The sequence below is a fragment of the Hippocampus zosterae genome, chromosome 9 (assembly GCF_025434085.1).
Source record: "Hippocampus zosterae strain Florida chromosome 9, ASM2543408v3, whole genome shotgun sequence".
Taxonomy (NCBI): Eukaryota; Metazoa; Chordata; class Actinopteri; order Syngnathiformes; family Syngnathidae; genus Hippocampus; species Hippocampus zosterae.
The window spans coordinates 3,630,814-3,652,898 of record NC_067459.1 but is presented as its reverse complement, the minus strand read 5'-3'; the positions used below and the strand labels follow the sequence as shown (position 1 = coordinate 3,652,898).

The following is a 22,085-nucleotide window of genomic DNA, read 5'->3' as shown; positions in this document are numbered from 1 at the left end:
ATTGAAGGCGAGGCTTGCTTTTTGCCTACAGGCATGCAAAGACCATGCATTTCGGCTGGCAAAATTTCTCCTCACTATCAATGACTTCTTATTCAGCACACACGTCTTGCAAAGACGAAATGGGAACCTATCATGCACAATTCTAACTTCTTGATTTTCGTACTTTTTCTTTGTGCGCCTCACATTGCATTTAAGCGGATAAAATCGAAATAGGAAATGACTTTTAAAAAAATATGGATTATAGTAGCTGAAAAATTCATGGGTTTTAACTCACACTGTTGCTCATCTTGCTTTTCTTTCAGCTTGCTCCTTTTGGGCTTGCCACAGTGTGTCATCCTTTTCTATCTTCTGCTTCCTTCTCTCAAACACAAACGGCCCCTGTCTTCGGTCTTCCTCTGGCTCGCTTGCCTGAGAGCTCTATCCTCACATTATCATCCCACTGACTCAGTATGTCCAAACGGTCAAAGTTTTTTCCCCTATAACATTTTCTACAAAACATTGAACATTCGCCATTCCTCTGGTGAGGAGGTAATTTCTAATCCTATTCAAAGTGGTCACCCATCAAGAGAGCCTCAACATTTTCATCGCAAGCTAATCGGGATTCATCTTTGCTTCCAGTCATCTCTTCACTGCTACAGTCACCAGGCCGTACCGCATGGCTAGCCTCGCCACTGTCATATGAAGCTTTTACTTCATCCTCTTCTGCCCCATAATACACCTGATATTTTCCTTTCTCAATTTCAACTTGCTTGGTTCTGTTCAGTCAGTGCTTTTCACACTCCCCATTGACTCTAAGAGCCCTATTTTCACAAACAGGCACCCGTGCACTTGTGCCCATCTTCATTACATAATGCCAGAGAAATTCTAGTTTTCCGTGTTTTGGAATTTTGTAGACCGTGTTACATGTCGCAGGCGTTCTGGCGGATGGGGCTGGAGCGACCCTGGTCTAACTGACAATTTGGCGACAGAACTGAGCTCAGTGAAAAAATGGGGGTATCTTCATTTGAGTGCTGGAGCATGTCGAGTTCAGTGTTTGTAAATTTCAGCGTTTCAACTTTTTTGATCGCACGCCCTCGGCGTAGCTGGAAAATTGTTGACCATAAGTAGACTAGATTCTAGACTATCGAAAAGCAGGTCTAACTTTTGGTGCAAGTGGTAGAACGTGATTTCAATTTGATCGAGTCACAGGCAGACAGAGGTAAGTGGGGGTGAGTCCAGTTTTTTTCAGGTTTGTCTATTCAACAGCCTGACAGCAGTCGGCTGGAACGAGCGGCGGGACCTTTCCTTCTGAAGGAGCTGCCCTGTGCTGTCAGGGTGGCCTGGAGGGGGTGGGAGGGTCTGTCCATCATAGCTTTTAGCTTGGCTAGCATTCTCCTGTTGCCCATCTCCTCCAGAGTGTCCAACAACAGCATGGGACAATCCCTTTGAATCATTATAGAAATTCATTTATTCAACGCATGATTTAAATCTTCCGAACCGCTTGATCCTCACAAGGGTCGCGGGGGGTGCTGGAGCCTATCCCAGCTGTCTCCGGGCAGTAGGCGGGGGACACCCTGAATCAGTTGCCAGCCAATCGCAGGGCACACATAGACAAACAATCATCCAAGCCCACACTCAAACCTAGGGACAATTTAGAGTGTTTCATTAACCTGCCGTGCATTTTTTTGGAATGTGGGAGGAAACCAGAGAAAACAAACGCAGGCACTGGGAGAACATGCAAACTCCACACTGGGAGGCCGGCGCTGGAATTGAACCCGGTACCTCTGCACTGTGAGGTCGACGCGCAAACCACCCGCCTACCGGGCCACCCATATATATATATATATATATATATATATATATATATATATATATATATATATATATATATATATATATATATATATATATATACTAGCTGGTTCGCTGCCCGCCGGGCGGCTCATCAGCTAGTTCCTGCGGAAGGCTGGTAAGGTGGGCCTTCGGCCCACAAAAGTGTTGTTGCAATGCTTGTGGGTAGACAACATTTTTTCGCTAAGATGCCCGCGCGATCGTAGTGAGCCACTGCCTGAGCGGCGCAGTGGCGGCGCGCAGTGGCGGCGCGCAGTGGCGGCGCGCAGCGGCGCGGTGAAGTAGGTACGTGTTGAAAAGGGACAGATGGAAGGACAGACCGCGTGCGGGACGACGCGCAATATATATATAGATATATAAGGTTGTGCAAAGAGGCACCTGAGACGATCCAACACATAACTGCAGGGTGTAAGATGCTGGCAGGGAAAGCCTACATGGAATGCCATAACCAGGTGCCTGGCATAGTCTACCGAAACATCTGTGCGGAGTATGGACTGGAAACACCAAGGTCAAAATGGGAAACACCTCTGAACGTGGTGGAGAATGACAGAGCGAAGATCCTGTGGGACTTCCAGATCCAGACTGACAAGATGGTAATGGCGAACCAACCAGATATCGTGATCATAGATAAAGGGCAGAGGAAAGCCGTTGTAGCGGATGTAGCGGTCCCAAGTGATGGAAACATCAGGAAGAAGGAACATGAGAAACTCGAGAAATACCAAGGGCTCAGAGAGGAGCTGGAGAGAACCTGGAAGGTAAAGGTGACAGTCGTCTGGCCTCTGGTAGAGGATCCGAGCTGAATGAGGGACGGACACCACCCGAGGGGGGGTGTGACGAGCATTTTTTTTTTAATGTACAGTATATAATAAATTTGCGGGACAAGTGGCTAAAATGGACAAAATTATGGGGTAGGGTTGTCGTGTGGACAGTTTTTGTACTTCTTGTGCAGTAATTTATTAAAGATAACTGACATCTGGCTCTCCTTGAAACGCCACAAATCCCGGTATTTGTACGGGCTAGGTACATGAACACAGGGTGCATTGTAGCTTATCCCATCAGATTATGGAGAGAGAAAATTTTAGATAAAAAGAGGAAAAAAAAGTCAGTTTACCACATTTTAATCATGTTCAATGATGTCTATGTTCACTTGAAGTGAATTCAAATGGCTGTCTTTTCAGTCGTAATTGCTGTTGAATACTGATGATGAAACATTAAGCTGATAATTCTCCAAACTGTGCTCTGCACGTCTCATCACAGGAAATCACAGACAGTTGTCCTCACACGTTGCAGCCATGGTGACAACTTTCACTGACTTAAATTTGAGGAAATGAGACCAGAACGTGTGAGTCGCGAGAGATTTTACTCTCTTTCAATGTATTACTCCTACATTAATTGATACTACTCTCAGATATTAGCACATCACAATGCAGCAGCGTTTGCTTCATGGCCATCGGGACCAGTGGCTCACAAATTTCTTTACATTGTGCTGGTATTCATATGGTCCACTATCTGCATTTCTTATTCAATAAAGAGTAATGATTCCATAGCAAAAATGTAAGGATACATTTGTCATGTAATTTTATATTTTCGCCCCTGCCCTTTTAGTACTTCCCCATATGTGTAGTGGCACGTAAGCCAAGTGGTCAGCTCATCTACCTCTCACTTCTGAGTTGGGGGCTGTCGAGAGGGGCCAGCAAGTTAGCCTTCTCAGCCAGGGTGCTCAGCATCTCACACCTGGGGCTCGCCTGCTAATTACCCACCTGACGCTCATCAGCATGTTAGGGCCGGGGTAAGTTGGCTCCCTAACCCGTTCTCAGTGCCAGTTTGTGGCATAACCACCTGCAGTGAACTCAGTTAGGTATCTCCTGAAGTATTTACGTTCTGTATGGATTCTTCGTGTTCTCCCCTTAAACTCTGAGTGAGTTTCGGTTCGGATTTTTCCTAAGTTGACTTTTTGCAAAGGGTAGAATAAATAACGGCAAGTTTTTTTTGGGTGTCTGGCTAATGCTATCCATGTTTGTTGTCGTGTGTTTGGGGTCATATACAAACCTGTGTGGAGTGTGCATGTGCTTCTCTTGCTTGTGTGGGATTCTCCAGGTACTATGGTTTCTGGCCACTCTTTCCTCCACTGTGCAGGAAATGTTACCAGCCCTACATCCATAGATTCATTTTCTACCGCTTATATGGGGTTGGATCGCGGGGGCAATGGCTTTAATGGGGAAGCCCAGACTTCCCTCTCCACACTTGTTCCAGCTCTTCCTGGGGGATCCCGAGGCGTTCCCAGACCAACTGGAGAAACTTCTTTCCAGCGTGTCCTGGGTCGTCCCGGGGGCCTCCTGCCTCCTGCAAGGGAAAAAATCCCTTGTTTCTTTTTTGGTAATTTTTTTTCAGAGGGGTTGCAAAAGTTGACAAATAGAGTGAAAACTTTTCTAAGTTGGCAAAACTTTAGACACAAGTTGTAGCTCCTGCTCACTACCTCGCTTGTGCTACCATCCATGTGTGTGCATCCAAAAAAAGAACTTTCAAAATAAAACTGCCAGAATTTTGACTTTTTACTCTGACTTCACATGCCTTGCGATTGGCTAGCGACCGGTCAAGGGAGTACCAATGTCTTCTTGAGCAAAGCATTTAACCCCCCATACTGTGTCATCAGGAAGTGAGTGAAGAAAAGAGTTAAAGCGATGGAATTAGTGTACCCTCTCGTTGTGGTCGTTACCATTATTGAGTTGAATGAAGAAGGAAAATTTCAGATCTGCATGATTAATTTAATGTACCGGTCGATCAAATATCGTATTCTCTCTGCTTCTTCTTCCGAGCATGCACTGCCAATGGCTTCTAGATGACAATTCAGACAGCTAATGGGCCACATTTTGACACAAATCGGCCTTGCAACAAATTCCCCCGGGGAAAAAACAGGTTTGATTCTGTTATTTGAACTTGTTGATTTTCTGTCACGTAGTCTATCACAGTGGTCATTTCTCCCAACATTTATTTAGTATAATTCCTCTTTAGGGCTACCGCTGTGATGACAACGTCTTTTGCAAGGACTGTGGGCAAAACTAGCATCTGCTATCTCAAGGTGATGCGATATCATTCTGTGAGTGCATGACTACATTTCGAAGTCCTTTTATATGTCCAAGTCTGAGTTCTTCAGCAGAGATTTAATTCTATCATGTTTTGACCTGATATCTGAATACCGCAGCCAGCTCACACCTCCCCTTCACACAGATCCAGGACAGTGGCTCATTTCTGCCATCAAAAACAAACGCTCACAGATTAAATTTCTGTCATCCATTCAACCTTTAAGATTTTACACGTAATGATAAATTTAGAAACGCCGTCAAAAAAGGGAACACGAAAAAGTTGCTCCTCTACTCTGACGTTATTTGTAAAATACAATATATAAAATCACACTTCATAATCTCAAGCGCAAATATTTTTGATCAGACAATTGGAGATTTGTTACTCATGGAATTATAGTATAGTCAATAAATTGAGTTCAATCACATTGGCCATAGTTTGCGGACAGCTCGCACCACAGCATCCAAGGGATTTTGTTGCTCAAAGGTCACAGTCAAACTAGGAAGAGGGGGCAAAATTATTTTCTCGTCATTAAAAAAAAATGACAATCATCAAGTGGAGAATATACAGTTCCCCAAAATGGATGACCTTCCAAAATTAAAAAAGGGCTATGGGGTGGGGTGGCATGATGGAATTCTTAACTTGCAAAACAAGCAAACAAAAAAAAGACACACTTGAAATCATCCCTAACACACATGGGGAAATGATTTATGGTCCAATGAAGCCAACACTGAGTTTTTCTTTTTCTTTAGAGGGAAGTGGTGGAGGGAATTGTGAACAGTTTGAAGTAGCAGTCACTGTTAGCACAAGACCTTCAAGCATCTGCTGGAAAGAAAAAAAAATGGAGATCACTATTTGGTTGTAAATCAGAGGCCATTTTTGAATGGTGATATCAGTGTGCTGACTCATATTTAACATGAGTTTGAATCGGATTTTTAATTCTGAACAGCCACATTTCCGGTCGAAAGAGCATGTGCACATTTATGCAACCACATCGTTTCAGTTATTTTTAATTCTTCTCGGTAAAAGATTGAATCTTGTACACGTTTCAGGTCCCAACAATTGAATGGAAAACATTTTGGAATGATTTCTCTTGATCTCATTTTTTGGGGGGTTGGGGGGGTCTGAAAAAAACAGCATTTGGACAACAGTTTTACCATATATCCACTTTAGTTCTTATTGCCACTTTGCAATTTTTGTACGGATTGCCAGCAGGGAAAAGTACTTGATACATTATTAACCCATCTGAGACAGCAAAGTTTTCAAGCTGATTTTTTCCAGGTGATGGCAGAGTTACACAGAACGTGGATTAGTGGTGATCCAAGGTATTTGCACATCCGATTTGGATCTGCAATGAAAATATTCTCAAAGTCGTTCGTCTTAGTCTCAATGGCAGCTTGACCATTATAGTTACTGATGAATAGTACATTTACTTTTTGAAATATGCGTGCCAAGGGCAAATGTTGAATGTTAAAGACCATGACATACTTGGTTTTATTTTCGCATGAGAGAAGGAATAAATGAAGCACCTCACTTGCTTCAGTGCAGTTATATTCAATCATAACAGGTGTGTGTTTGTGCGTGTGCACATTTATGTCCAAAAGCTTCTGGCTCCATCGTGACTCATGTGAAGACAAGAGGCTTTGGGCAGTCTTTGGGTTCAGCGAAACCTTGAATAAATTCAGAATATTTTTTCCTTTTGTTTGTTTGTTTCAATGGAGGTCTACTGGTTAGCGCCTTGGCCTCACAGTGCAGAAGTTCAGGCTTCGATTCCAGCTACAGCCTTCCTGTGTGGGGTTTCCATGTTCTCCCCGCGCAAGCGTGGGTTTTCTCTGGGTACTTCAGTTTCCTCCCACATTCCAAAAACATGAATGGTAGTCTGATTGAACACTCTAAATTGTCCTGTGGTGTGAGTGTGAGCGCAGATGGTTGTTCGTTTCTGTGTGCCCTGCGATTGGCTGGCAACCGGTTCCGGGTATCCTCCGCCTATTACCCGAAGACAACTGGGATAGGCTCCACTTCTGTGGACAAGTGGATCAGAAAATGGATGGACTGATGGATATTTCAATGAGAGCGACATAAAAAAAAACAAAACAAAGAAAACGGTTGGATGCACTGCAGCGTTATTTACTAGGCCAGTGGTGTCCAAACTATCGAACGGGGGCCATTTGTGACCCACCATCCATTTTTCAGTGGCCCGTGACATGACAAAAAAATAGAATACCCCAAATGACATTTGACATGGGCCACAAGGTTATTTCAAAAAGGTGAAGGTGGACAGAGTGAGAAGGGAGGCTATACTGTAGAACAGGGGTGCCCAAACTTTTTGGCTAGATCTACTTTTCGATCAACTAACCTCCCGGGATCTACCCTTACCTGCACGTGCGCACGCACACACACACACACACACACACACACACACACACACACACACACAAACGCACGCCATGATGAGAAACAGCCTGAAACTGAGGCATGCGATGCACTTTTGCAGCCTGTTAACTATTGTAGCTCACACGTACCATTTTAAAGTGCTTCCCTGGGCCCTCCTAGTTTCCTATTCATTGCCCGTGCCCTCGGTGAATCGGACACGAAGCAAACTCTGAATCAGAATAATGACGATAAAAGATCACAAGCTGCAATTGCAGACTGCTGAGCGCCCAACAACTTCCGGTGACGTAATCCCGCACCACCGTAAATTAAAGATTTACCAGCTTTATTTATTAATTTTTTTTAAACATTTAATTTTTTTTTTATGAAAATGACTGATAGGATGATTACGGTGCAGCATACATTAACAGAGAAAAATATTACTAACATGTACAAAGACACACAAATGGTTGTTTGCTCTTTTTCTCTTCGACACCTCAGATCTACTTGGGACCTGTCTTAGATACGTAGATCAGGATCGACGTAATGGGCACCCCTGCTGTAGAACATTTTGCTATATTCAAACATACAAATATACAAAAAAACAATAACCCAATTTTTCTTCAAAACACTGTTGTGACTAAAGAGAATTCAATTTTACAGGCAAGAATTGTTTCTTCCACTTGTGCTATATGACTCATTTATGAGGACATCACATTCATGATCCTCAAGTACCGGTAACTGTTTGAAAAAAGGTCACCTTACGACAGGTTCTTCTTTTTTTGGTTCTGAATGTGGAGATGGGATTCGGCTGCTGGTAAGTGCTGAGCTGTGAGATTGAAGGGTGTTGACCACACAAAAAAAAACAACTTGTCCCTCACACCTTTAACAGAAAGTTGATAACCATCCATCCATCCATCCATTATCTACCGCTTATCCGGGGCCGGGTCGCGGGGGCAACAGCTTTAGCAGGGAAGCCCAGACTTCCCTCTCCCTAGCTACTTCTTCCAGCTCTCCCCGGGGGATCCCGAGGCGTTCCCAGGCCAGCTGGGTGACGTAGTCTCTCCAGCGTGTCCTGGGTCTTCCTCGGGGTCTCCTCCCGGTGGGACATGCCCGGAACACCTCACCAGGGAGGCGCTCAGGAGGCATCCGAATCAGATGCCCAAGCCACCTCATCTGGCTCCTCTCGATGTGGAGGAGAAGCGGCTCGACTCTGAGCCCCTCCCGGATGACCGAGCTCCTCACCTTATCTCTAAGGGAGAGCCCAGACACCCTGCGGAGAAAACTCATTTCGGCCGCTTGTATCCGGGATCTCGTTCTTTCGGTCACGACCCATAGCTCGTGGCCATAGATGAGGGTTGGGACGTAGATCGACCGGTAAATTGAGAGCTTCGCCCTTTGGCTCAGCTCCTTCTTCACCACGACAGACCGATACAACGTCCGCATCACAGCAGACGCTGCACCGATCCGCCTGTCGATCTCTCGCTCCCTCCTGCCCTCACTCGTGAACAAGACCCCAAGATACTTAAACTCCTCCACTTGGGGCAAGATCTCCCCCCCGACCCGGAGGGGGCACTCCACCCTTTTCCGACTGAGGACCATGGTTTCAGATTTGGAGGTGCTGATTTTCATCCCAACCGCTTCACACTCGGCTGCGAAACGCTCCAGTGAGAGTTGTAGAGCCCCGTTTGAAGGAGCCAACAGCACCACATCATCTGCAAAAAGCAGGGATGTAATACTGAGGCCCCCAAAACGGACTCCCTCAACGCTTCGGCTGCGCCTAGAAATTCTGTCCATAAAGGTTATGAACAGAATCGGTGACAAAGGGCAGCCTTGGCGGAGTCCTACCCTCACTGGGAACGATTCCGACTTACTGCCGGCAATGCGAACCAAACTCTGACATCGGTGGTATAGTGACCGAACAGCCCGTATCAGGGGGTTCGGTACCCCATACCCACGAAGCACCCCCCACAGAACTCCCCGAGGGACACGGTCAAACGCCTTCTCCAAGTCCACAAAACACATGTAGACTGGTTGGGCGAATTCCCACATACCCTCAAGGACCCTGCTAAGGGTGTAGAGCTGGTCCACTGCTCCACGGCCGGGACGAAAACCACACTGCTCCTCCTCAATCTGAGGCTCGACTTCCCGACGGACCCTCCTCTCCAGCACCCCTGAATAGACCTTACCAGGGAGGCTGAGGAGTGTGATCCCTCTGTAGTTGGAACACACCCTCCGGTCCCCCTTTTTAAAAAGAGGGACTACCACCCCGGTCTGCCAATCCAGGGGCACTCTCCCTGTTGACCACGCGATGTTGCAGAGGCGTGTCAACCAGGACAGCCCCACAACATCCAGAACCTTGAGGAACTCCGGGCGGATCTCATCCACCCCTGGGGCCTTGCCACCGAGGAGCTTTTTAACCACATCGGTGACTTCAACCACAGAGATAGGAGAGCCCACCTCAGAGTCCTCTGGCTCTGCTTCCTCCAAGGAAGGCGTGTTGGTGGAGTTGAGGAGGTCTTCGAAGTACTCTGCCCACCGGTTCACAACGTCCCGAGTCGAAGTCAGCAGCGCCCCATCCCCACTGTACACAGTGTTAGTGGTGCACTGCTTCCCCCTCCTGAGACGTCGGATGGTGGACCAGAATTTCCTCGAAGCCGTCCGGAAGTCGGCTTCCATGGCCTCACCGAACTCTTCCCATGCTCGGGTTTTTGCCTCGGCGACCACCGAAGCCGCGGTCCGCTTGGCCAGTCGATACCCGTCAGCTGCCTCTGGGGTCCCACAGGCCATAAAGGCTCGATAGGACTCCTTCTTCAGCTTGACGGCATCCCTTACTGCTGGTGTCCACCAGCGAGTACGGGGATTGCCGCCACGACAGGCACCAACCACCTTACGGCCACAACTCAGATTGGCCGCCTCAACAATAGAGGCACGGAACATGGTCCACTCGGGCTCAATGTCCCCCGCCTCCCCCGGAACATGGGAAAAGCTCTGTCGAAGGTGGGAGTTGAAACTCCTTCTGACAGGGGATTCCGCCAGACGCTCCCAACAAACCCTCACTATACGTTTGGGTCTGCCAGGACGGACCGGCATCTTCCCCCACCATCGGAGCCTACTCACCACCAGGTGGTGATCAGTTGACAGCTCCGCCCCTCTCTTCACCCGAGTGTCCAGAACATGCGGCCGCAAATCCGATGATACAACTACAAAGTCGATCATCGAACTGCGGCCTAGGGTGTCCTGGTGCCAAGTGCACATATGGACACCCTTATGTTTGAACAAGGTGTTCGTTATGGACAATCCGTGGCGAGCACAGAAGTCCAATAACAAAACACCACTCGAGTTCTGATCGGGGGGGCCGTTCCTCCCAATCACGCCCCTCCAAGTCTCACTGTCATTGCCCACGTGAGCATTGAAGTCCCCCAGCAGAACAAGGGAGTCCCCAGCAGGAGTACTCTCCAGCACACCCTCCAAGGACTCCAAAAAGGGTGGGTATGCTGAGCTGCTGTTTGGTGCATATGCACAAACAACAGTCAGTAACCGTCCACCCACCCGAAGGCGGAGGGAGGCAACCCTCTCGTCTACCGGTGTGAACCCCAATGTACAGGCACTGAGCCGGGGGGCAATGAGTATGCCCACACCTGCTCTGCGCCTCTCACCGTGAGCAACTCCAGAGTGGAAGAGAGTCCAACCCCTCTCGAGAGAACTGGTACCAGAACCCAAGCTGTGTGTGGAGGCAAGTCCGACTATATCCAGTCGGAAATTCTCTGCCTCACACACCAGCTCGGGCTCCTTCCCTGCCAGAGAGGTGACATTCCATGTCCCAAGAGCTAGCTTCTGCAGCCGAGGATCAGACCGCCAGGGTCCCCGTCTTTGGCTGCCGCCCAGCTCACATAGCACCCGACCCCTTTGGCCCCTCTCATGGGTGGTGAGCCCATGGGAAGGGGGACCCACGTTGCCTCTTCGGGCTGTGCCCGGCCGGGCCCCATGGGTGTAGGCCCGGCCACCAGGCGCTTGCCAACGAGCCCCACCTCCAGGCCTGGCTCCAGAGTGGGGCCCCGGTGACCCGCGTCCGGGCAAGGGAAACCTTGGTCCATATATTGTAGTCATCATAAGGGTCTATGAGCCATGCTTTGTCTGGCCCCTCACCTAGAACCTGTTTGCCATGGGTGACCCTGCCAGGGGCATAAAGCCCCAGACAACTTAGCTCCTAGGATCATTGGGACACGCAAACCCCTCCACCACGGTAAGGTGACGGCTCACGGAGGGGAAAAAAAAAAGTTGATAACGTGTACTAGAAACTAGGCAATACAAACCATTTAAATTGCTTTCTTGACTGACTTTAGCATGTTTAAAAAAGTTCGCGAATTTGTAGCTGGCCCTTTCGTCCTTCCATTTTTATGCAGGCGGCCCTCAAACAAAAATGTTTGGACACCGCTGTACGTGGCTATCAATCAAACCGGCGAACTCGTTATTTTAAACAATCCGATGTGTGAGACAGATGTGAAAGGAGAGGTGTGCGTGGTCAAATGTGCTACCAGCAGAAGGGGGGTGACCATTGACACGCATCTAACAATCATAGCGGCCTCAGTAAAACGGTGATAATGTTGATCCCCCATATGGGATTTAACTGTAAAGGTCCATGAAAAGGGACAAACAGTCCTATGACATTCGTCACTAGAGTTATGACCCAATTCGCTCTTCGGTCTTGTCTGAATATTGTGTGAGATTGCTTTGAAGTATAAGCTACTCTTTTCATGGAAAATATCTAAAATTAATCAGTGGACTTGTTGTCTGCTCTTAAGGCCATTATAAAAAGGTTTTGGTGCATTGAAACATAAGAGGCTTTGCGCATTGCTTTTATTAAAAGGATCTGACATCTACCTGCCCTCTCAAATGGTTGTCAAGGTTGACACTTTCTGGCACGCAAAACAACGTTGCAAAAATAACCTTTTCTCCGAGGCTGGGAGGCGCTGCTGTAAATTGCTGTTGTTTACACCTTTAAGAACTTTGCGAAAAGCTTTTGAAATGAAATATGCATTTTGAAGAACAAATCACAAACCTGTTTATTTCAGCTGTTGGATACTCTGCACACAGGCACTTTTCATTTGTCTATTGTCATTAGTTTCTCCATGTGGCAATTTGTCGCAATGTCTTGTTTGTGTATCCATAATACAGCAGGACTCCCGAGTACAGCTGCAGCACGTCAGACTCGTCACCGTGTCCGCCTATGCTGGCCAGTTGGAGATCCCTCGATTTTGATCAATTTTCATTTTCATTTTCAATTTCTCTGCATGATTGGAATTGAAAGGGGAAAGAAGCTCAGCTTGTGCTGCTGTAAATATCTACCCATTAATCCACCCTGGTGTCATCCCTCGCTAACAATTGCCCAATCATGTCTGGATATTCACGGGGATATTAAATGAAGAGTATTCTGTCTGCAGAAACTCGTGCTCAATGTTTTTAGACAGGAATGCGGGATGCTCACTGTTCATTATCCTCACTGGCAAAGTATATGGAGGGAAAAAACCATAATGATCACCCAGGGTCAAAAGCATGCACCACTGAAAGGACCCCTTCCTGACTTTTGTTTTATTTTTCATCACACAAGAATGTCTGTTCAATTCATTCCTGAAAATAAAATAAAATAAAATAAGATAAAGGGCGGCCCGGTAGTCCAGTGGTTAGCACGTCGGCTTCACAGTGCAGAGGTACCGGGTTCGATTCCAGCTCCGGCCTCCCTGTGTGGAGTTTGCATGTTCTCCCCGGGCCTGCGTGGGTTTTCTCCGGGTGCTCCGGTTTCCTCCCACATTCCAAAAACATGCGTGGCGGGCTGATTGAACACTCTAAAAATTGTCCCTTGGTGTGAGTGTGAGCGTGGATGGTTGTTCGTCTCTGTGTGCCCTGCGATTGGCTGGCAACCGATTCAGGGTGTCCCCCGCCTACTGCCCGGAGACAGCTGGGATAGGCTCCAGCACCCACCGCGACCCTAGTGAGGATCAAGCGGCTCGGAAGATTAATGAATGAATGAAAAGGATGAATGAAAATAAGATAAAAATCTCGAACTGTCAGGAGCACACAACATTATTTATTGGTTTTAAGCGACCCCTCTCAGACATGAGAACATTTCTGAATTGAGTGAAAATAATTATTGAGTGTATGTTCTGTCAATGTACAGTTCCTGTAAGATCACGGGTCAATGTGATCCACTGCATGTTGAAAAATTTTTTGGCTAAAAGGTTCAATACATTTTAATATCACTCATTGTTTTTTGTTTTTTTGGGGTGAAATTTGAAATGATATCTTCACAATTGTTATGAGAAATATTAACAAAGTCCCCTCTTATTAATTTTCTCAAAAACCTTTTTAGCCATGTTTGACAATAGTTTGCAATAAACATATTTTGGCAAATCACTCCTACTGGTTTGAATTGCTGCTTGTGTGTGTGTGTGTGTGTGTGTGTGTGTGTGTGGGCAGGGGGGGGGGTTGGTTGTGTGAGAATTTATTGGTGGGATCAATACAGTCATTCCACATCTTGACGTGTTGCAAGATCCAAAATTGTGTTTTTATCTCGTCTTGTCCGAAGATTATTGTCCCCTGACCCCCACAAGAAAAATAATTTAAACCATTCTTTCTTATTTTAATTTGGGACTATATGATAACTAATCCCCATGACTTTGGTTTTAGCTTCCATCTTGGGCCCTTGATTTGATTTTGGTCATTTGAGCTCTGGCAATTCTTTCAATCTCCTTCTGGACGGTAATATCAACTCTCAAGATGATGCTTTAATCCATCTTAATCTCAGATTTTTTTCTTAAGAAAATGATGCCCGAGGGTTTGGCAGAGGCCAGAGCGTCGTATTAACATATGTATTGTATTTTTTGCAGTCAACTGCCAGAGCGTGCAAAGTGCTCCTTGGAATAAAATACAATCATAACCAAACAACAGTTACACAATATTCTACTTGTGGTTTTAAATCCAGTCCGTGCACACACTGAAAAAAACAACAACAAACGGGGCAAAAAAATTATTTTGGCAATTCACCTTTATTCTAATGTTCTTGTTATCTATGCACTTTGCCTAGTGTCAGAAGCTCGACAAAAACAAATCGGTAACTTCACATCATGGAGCAAGATCATTTGGAAAAGTGAATACCGATCACCATGCAGCACTTTTACAGGAAAGTAACGCTCACAGAAGTAAAATACAGAAACACACCACTTTCCGTTGACCATTCGGAAAAACTTCCCATCCATTTTGAAAAGAAGGGCACATAAAAAGGTTTGTGAAATAATGTACAAAGACTAACTGAAAGGATGTACACTTACCAAAACAACAACAGCAACGACGACAAACTATTTGGTTGGAAATTAAACAGAAAAAAATGAGAACAGGTCGGTATCATAAAAGCAAATAAAATCTTATTTAACAAATGACAGGGATATGGCAGCAGTTTTCGCGAGAGACCAAATCATTTTTAAAATGGGAATGCACGAACCTTTCTAATGAAACAGCTTTTGCCATTTAAATAAACTGATTTGAAGTTTGAATTAAATTACCATAAATGATATGTACACAGTATTTCCCTCAACCAAATAATGTATAACTTTTATCTCTGTCAGAATATAGCAAATTTAACTGCATGAGTAAATAAAGATGCTTCCGTTTCTGAAAAAAAAATCCTTGCTTAAATGGAACAAATGTCAACGTTTATACTATATTTCTATTAACAATTTGAGTTTAGCGCCGCTATTACCAATTTGGTTGCCTACCTGAATTTTACCATACGCCACTATTATCAATCAAAGGATGACTTTGAGGTGTTATTCTGAGATAGTCGGTATTGAATAGAATACGTATCTGGTCCTTGGAATGGGAATAATCAGTGATTGTTCAACAAGAAATCAGTTGGTTGTGTGGACTTGATTTATTGTGCCTTCAAAGAATTAAGGGAAGTTGTAGTGAACTATTTTGTTGCCACTTGCAGAGGTGCTGTTAAATGAGTCTCCACTATGAGCCCCAATTTCAATGAATGTGAGAGCTGTGCAAAAAGGTAAATAAAAACTAAATAAATAAATAAAACTATTTGCAAATCCTTTTCAACTTATAGAATATGTAAAAAGACAATCTATTTAATGTTCAAACCAGCGCTGTTTTGCAAATATTCTCTCATTTAAAATTTTATGCCTTGAGCACGTTCCAAAACAGCTAGGACAGGGATAACAAAAGTCTAGGAAAGTGTTAAAAAAAAACAAAAAAAAGTTTGGAGCATTTCACAGTTGAACAGGTTCAACATAAACATGCTTTGAGGCTTTGAGGAAATTCTGGTCCATCATCTGGTTCCTCAGGCAGCAGTGCACCATTAACGCTGCGTAAAGTGGAGATGGGGCGCTGCTGACCTTGACTCGGGACATGATGAGTCAGTGGGGAAAATACTTAGAAGACCTCCTCAATTCCATCGACACATTTTCCAATGAGGGAAAAAAGCCTGGAGACTCTGATGTGGGTTCTCCTATCTCTGAGGCTGAAGTAACTGAGGTGGTCAAAAAGCTCTTCGGTGGCAAAGCCCCAGGTGTGGATGAGATCCGAGTTCTTAAAGACTCTGGATGTTGTGAGGCTCTCCAGGTTCACATGCCTCTAAAACATCATATGGATTGGCAGACCGGGGTGGTGGTACCTCTTTTCAAGAAGTGGGATCGGAGGGTGTGTTCCAACTGCAGCGGAATCACACTCCTCAACCTCTCTGGTTACATGTATTCGGGGGTACTGAAATGGAGGGTCCAACAGGAGGTTGAATCTCCACAACAATGTGGTTTTCATCCCATCCGTGGAAAAGGAGAGTTTACCCAACCAGTCTACATGTGTTTTGTGGACTTGGAGAATGTGCTCGACTGTCTCCCTCGGGGTTTGGCATACCGAGCCCCCTGATACGGGCTGTTCGATCCCTGTATCACCGATGTCAGAGTTTGGACCGCATTGCTGGCAGTAAATCGGATTTGTATCGAGTGAGGGGTGGACTCTGCCAAGGCTGCCCTTTGTCACCGATTCTGTTCAGAACCTTTATGGACAGTATTTCTAGGCACGGTAAGGCAACGAGGGGGTCCGCTTTGGTGGCCTCAATATTGCATTCTCTGCTTTTTGCAGATGATGTGAAACTGAAGGCTTCTTCAAGCCGTGATCCCCAACTCTCACTGGAGCAGTTCACAGCCAAGTGTGAAGCGGTTGGGATGAAAATCAGCACTTCCAAATCTGAGACAATGGTCCTCAGTTGGAAAAGGGTGGAGTGCCCTCTCCGGGTTGGGGATGAGATCTTGCCCCAAGTGTCGGAGTTTAAGTGTCTTGGGGTCTTGTTCACGAGTGAGGGCAGGAGGGAGCAGGAGATCAACAAGCAGACTCTGTATCGGTATGTTATGGTGAAGAAGGAGCTGAGCTGAAACACAAAGCTCGAGTTTCCTGAGCAGGGTGTCCGGGCTCTCCCTTAGAGATAAGGCGAGAAGCTCGATCATCCGGGAGGGGAGCTGCCTCCCCTCCACATCGAGAGGAGCCAGATGAGGTGGCTCGGGCATCTGAATAGGATTCCTCCTGGATGCCACCATGGTCAGGTGTTTCGGGCATGTCCCACCGGCAGGAGGGCCCTGGGAAGTCTGGGCTTCCCTGCTAAGACTACTGCCTCCGCGACCCAACCTCGAACAAGCAGTAGAAAATGATATGTTATGGTCTGACAAGTCCACATTTCCACTTGGTTTTGGAAATCATCGATGTCATATCCAAAGAGGACCATTTGGATCGGGGGGTTAGTGTCCATGGCATGGATAACTTGCACATCTGCGAATGCACCAATAATGCTGAAATTGCAACTTATGCTGCAAGCAATAGCAAAGTCTATTTCAGGGACCGCCCTGCTTATTTTAACAAGGATATGCATGTGTTACAACATCATGTCTTCATTGTAAAAGAGCAGTCCACACCTGTTTCTAATCGAACATGTGCATTGTGAAGCACATAATATGACAACGGACACCCTCGACTGACAAGCAGCTTAAGTTTCAGATCAAGCAAGAAGAACTTGACCTTTTTTTTAACAAAAGTATAATCAACTTAAACATGAAGTATCTTGTTTTTGGGGTGAATATTGGTTGAAAAGGATTTGCAAATCATTGTGTTCTGTTTTTGTTTGTTTTATACATACTCTCCCAACTTCTCCCAAATTGCCGTTTGTATTTGGTGGTTTAAACTAAACTAAGTTAAGCTGTGATAAACAAAACTAAACAGCATCAGTTTTGTGAACATGAGCAACATCCGGAGACCTCCACAATGACTATGCTGTGCATCGAAACAGTAGTTGAATAATGAATTGATCATTTTTCTGTAGCCAATCAAGGAGCTTGAATCAAATGCCTTTCCCTAACCTGGGCACTGCCGCCTACCAGATTACATCTACCATCATGAGATCTCTTGTGTCATCACTATACTGAAACACAGTGTGTCTTTGATTCATGTATCTTTCACAGTTATTATATGCTTGTTATGGAAAACCACGACAAAGGGACTGGTTGTGGAAGTTCATGTAGAGAACAGTCTCATGTACAGTACCATAAATTTGTCGCGGCCAATGTGGTACAATCTGGAACTTTAGTGCCAGGCTGCTTGCTGGCTGATTGAAGAGGAAGCTTAAGAGACGACATACAGGAAGTGAGTGAGGCTTGTGTCAGGAGTGAAGACATTTTGGTATGTTGTGATAAAATGGCCAACAACACGAAATACATCATACACTGTTCTTTTGTGCTGATAAAGTCTGTGGATTTGTAAGAATAAAAAGACAAGGGACATAATTCTCACTTCCTCCCTAAGGAAAATAACATGCAGTAGCTGCCTTCACTGCTTAGTCTCCAGTATTGGGGGAAAAAAGTCATAACATATTGCATGAGAACATTTGGAAGTTAGTAAGTAAGTAGAGAAAACAATAACTAAAAAAGAAATTCAAATACGTTCTGCAGATTTGATGTTAAATTACTATGAGTACCCATTTTTACCAGTGCCATTATCAGTGAAGCGAGAACAATATTAATCAGTGACAATTTAATAACAGTTTGGATTTTTGACACTGACACAATACTTCAATACACTTGAATACAACAGAGTCTTTGCCAGTCGGCCTTTTGCTGCTGACATTTATGTTTGACTAATATTTTTTCTTCACTGCTGTATTAATATTATCTTGAGGTGAATTCAATATTAAGCCTAGGCAAGGACTTGAATAATTGGCCTACATCTCGCAAATATTTGACACACGGTGCATTTCATTTGTATCAATTCTGACTTAAACAATAAACTCTTACATGAACAAAGAACAAAAACCACAAACAGCAAGTGATGTTAATCATTGGGCCAGTCGCTTTTGACCGTAGGAAGGCTGTGTGTGTTTTTAGGCAGCATATTGCTGAACCTGCTGTGACATTTTTTTTGCCATCTCGATTTAGTTATCGCTGGTCTCTTCGTCACTGTCCTTCATCGAAATGCCTTGCATCCCTCCTTCCCTCACTGACGCGGTGGCTTCTTCTAAGGTCAGACGATTTCGAACAGTCTCATACATCTTACTATTTAATGTGGAGTCCAGAACCCCTTGAAGGCGGAAGTCACGGTACTTTTTCTAAAAATCAAAGACACAAGAAACAGTATTACACTTTAAGTATTACATTTTAAACAGGACATACAGTACTGCACATGTTTATAATTGGGCGTTCTTAGGTTAATGTATTTATTTCAAGACACAACATCGAGTCCACTTTTTCTCTGAGGGTTAATGTGGTCCGGCTGCAGAGCTGAGAAAAAGTACCACTCCAGCGGCCACAAATGGAAACTGTAAGGTGGCTTTTAGAAAGAATGGATTTGTCATGGTTTTACTCTCAGAGCTGTTGACGTTTGGTTTTCTCTTTTTCTTTTTCCCATTTCAGTGCCTAAGTTGCGTCGGGGGCGTTCCCCTAGAGCCGTGCCAACGGCGCATTGCAATCACGGGAGTCTAAAGGACTTTGGCAACGGAAAGCCATCGTTGCTCACTACTTTGGAAACAAGTGTTCGATTATCTAGACCAGGGGTGCCCAAACCTTTTGGATCAAAGATCTACTTTTCGATCAACTAACCTCCCGGGATCTACCCTTACCGGCGCGGGCATGCGCACAAACACACACGCGCACACACACACACACACACACACACACACACACACACACACACACACACACACACACACACGCCATGATGAGAAACAGCCATGATGAGAAACCGCCTGAAACAGAGGCATGCCACGCACTTTTGCAGCCTGTTAACTATAGTAGCTAACACGTACCGTTTTAAAGTGCTTCCCTGGGCCCTCCTAGATTCCTATTCTTTGCTCGGGCCCTCAGTGAATTGTACAAGAAGCAAACTCTGAATGAAAATCATGACGATAAAAGATTACAAGCTGCAATTGTAGACTGCTGAGCGCAAACAACTTCCGGTGACGTAATCCCGCGCCACCATAAATTCAAGATTTACCTGCTTTATTTTATTTAAAAAAAATAGTGAAAATCAGACTGATAAGATGATTAGGGTGCAGTGTATATTAACACAAAAAAATATATTACTAACATGTACAAAGACACACAAATGGTTGCTTGTTTTTTTTTCTTTTCGACACTCCTCGGATCTACTTGGGACCTGTCTTCGATCTACCCGTAGATCAGGATCTACCTAATGGGCACTGATCTAGACTCTTACGCTTATGTTTCATAGCTCTCTAGTCATCGTGTTTTAACTTCACATGCACGTATTGTATTCCGGTCATGCTCGGTGTCGTGATTTTTGATATCCTTGCCGTTTGCAAGTGTTTTGTGTTGATTGTGTTTTTATCCTCGCTCTTTCTAGCCAGAGGCTTTTGTTGTACTTTGTCACTATTAAATCTCATTTGTCATCTTAAACTTGTCTACGTTTGTGGAATCTTTTTCATCGGTTCTCACCGGAACCTGACAGAATTGACCATGTCTGCATTCTCTTCGAGAGGAGCCAATCTGTGGAACTTTTCCCTGGATAATTAAAATATTTGGTAAGATTAGGCTTGTTTAAAAAGCGCACAAAATTATGGATGAGCCATAAGCAGCAGTACACTCAATTTAAGGCTACAAGTGTTTCTTCATTTTGTTTTTATCATTGCTTTTTATTCAACTCAACTGTATTTACTTAAAACACTGTTTTAAAGTGCTCTGTTGTGTTACAGTTTGTTTTTGTATCTGTCCATTTCTGACAGTTTGTTTTTGTATCTGTCCCTATCAAATAAACCCACCCATCCATTGTCCAGTCTGCTTATCCTCACAAGAGTCAGGGGCGTGCTGGATCAAGGTGCAGGCGGACTTTTGTAGTGGTCTGCGAACTTGTGTAGTGGATGTCATCATAGGGGCATTCCATTCAGAAATATAGTCACACAGGGAATTGAATCCTCTGAATCATTATGAAAATCAATTCAGTGAACGCATTATTGTTTTCATCATCGTTGTATATTTTTTGAAGTCATCCCACTGGCCAGCATGCACTCTTACATGCACTACCTGTCAGGGGTGAGATAAATAGCCTGAAATGTGTCATAGGAGAGGACATATTTGAATAAAGAAGTCAACCCCAAAATTGTCATTACAATATGTTCTATTCTAAACACAGCATTTTGATTAAAATTGCATTTGTTAAATATGAATTAAGCAGCAAATTCCAACCGCTTTTATCCATGACAGGGGGCGGCCATTTTGCCACTTGCTGTCGATTGAAAATGACATCACAGTATGTAATGGTTCAGGTAACAACCACTCATGCCTCACCTGTTTTCTGAGTTTGGTCAGATGACGTTGGCGAGCAGAGCTGTGATTTGTTGTTTGCTGTGCCCTGAGTAAAGGTGATGTCATTTTCAGTCAACAGCCAAGTGGCAAAATGGCTGCCCCCTGACACTGCTAAAAACGGGTGGATTTTGCTCCTGAATTCATATTCCACATAGGCAGGATGCCGTGTTTAGACAAGTGGGGGCAGCACAGAATATATTATTGTGATGACATTTTTAGGACTGGCTTCCGCTTTTTCAGTAGCCAGTGCTTATCTGCAAGGGTATCTTTCTCCTAACGTTGTCAGCAGCGACAATGCTCCGGTCACGCACAGATCATTTCGTCGTTGTGCACACTGAGACACCTCTCGTCAAGACTGTCATTGCACCTGATTTAATGGGAATGAGAGGAGACACTTTGATTGTGTTCATGCTGTGCCATCTGACACGCATCTGTTAAATTACCAAAACTTGGTCTATCTAACCCGCCGCCGAGCAGTGCCGGACTTGTGCCGGTCACAAAAAGAGCCCTGAGTCTCTGTTCTGATCAAGGTTTCTTGAACTTTCTTCCTCAGGAGTTTTTCATTTCGTCTGCCACCGTTGTGCTTGTTCACGCAAGGGTAAACAATTCGGTTCCTTTAATGTGTGAGGCAGAAGACCTGCTCCAAATGTGCCTGCTGTGTAGTGGCACAACATAAAGTTGACTTAACTTTAAACCGTAACCAGTCTCTCAGATGAAAAGGGTTCAGAGACTTGTTCCTTGCTCCTTTCTGGTAATGAGGTTTCGAGCAGTGTCCGCTCACCATTTTTGTTGGCATTGTTCCAGCATGATCAGAAATTACAAGTTCCATTGAGTCCAGCCTCGCGTCTTGCTGTTTCACTATTTTTTCCTTATAACAGCCCCTTTTTATTTTAATTTTTGTCTCAAATTACTGTTTGACTTGACAATCACTTGTAAGATACA

At 44.9% G+C, this 22,085-nt stretch overlaps 1 protein-coding gene across 22 annotated transcripts in view; it reads right to left on the bottom strand.

The window, feature by feature from the left end:
• Positions 1-14,308: 14,308 nt before the first annotated feature.
• cadpsa (Ca2+-dependent activator protein for secretion a) overlaps positions 14,309-22,085 on the bottom strand; it is a 187,171-nt gene continuing 179,394 nt past the window's right edge. For all 22 annotated transcript variants that reach the window (XM_052075015.1, XM_052075012.1, XM_052075017.1 and 19 more), the window contains one exon: positions 14,309-18,931. In XM_052075015.1, the coding sequence (XP_051930975.1) occupies positions 18,758-18,931 (174 nt within the window). In that variant the 3' untranslated portion in view covers positions 14,309-18,757. The remainder of the gene's footprint in view (positions 18,932-22,085) is intronic.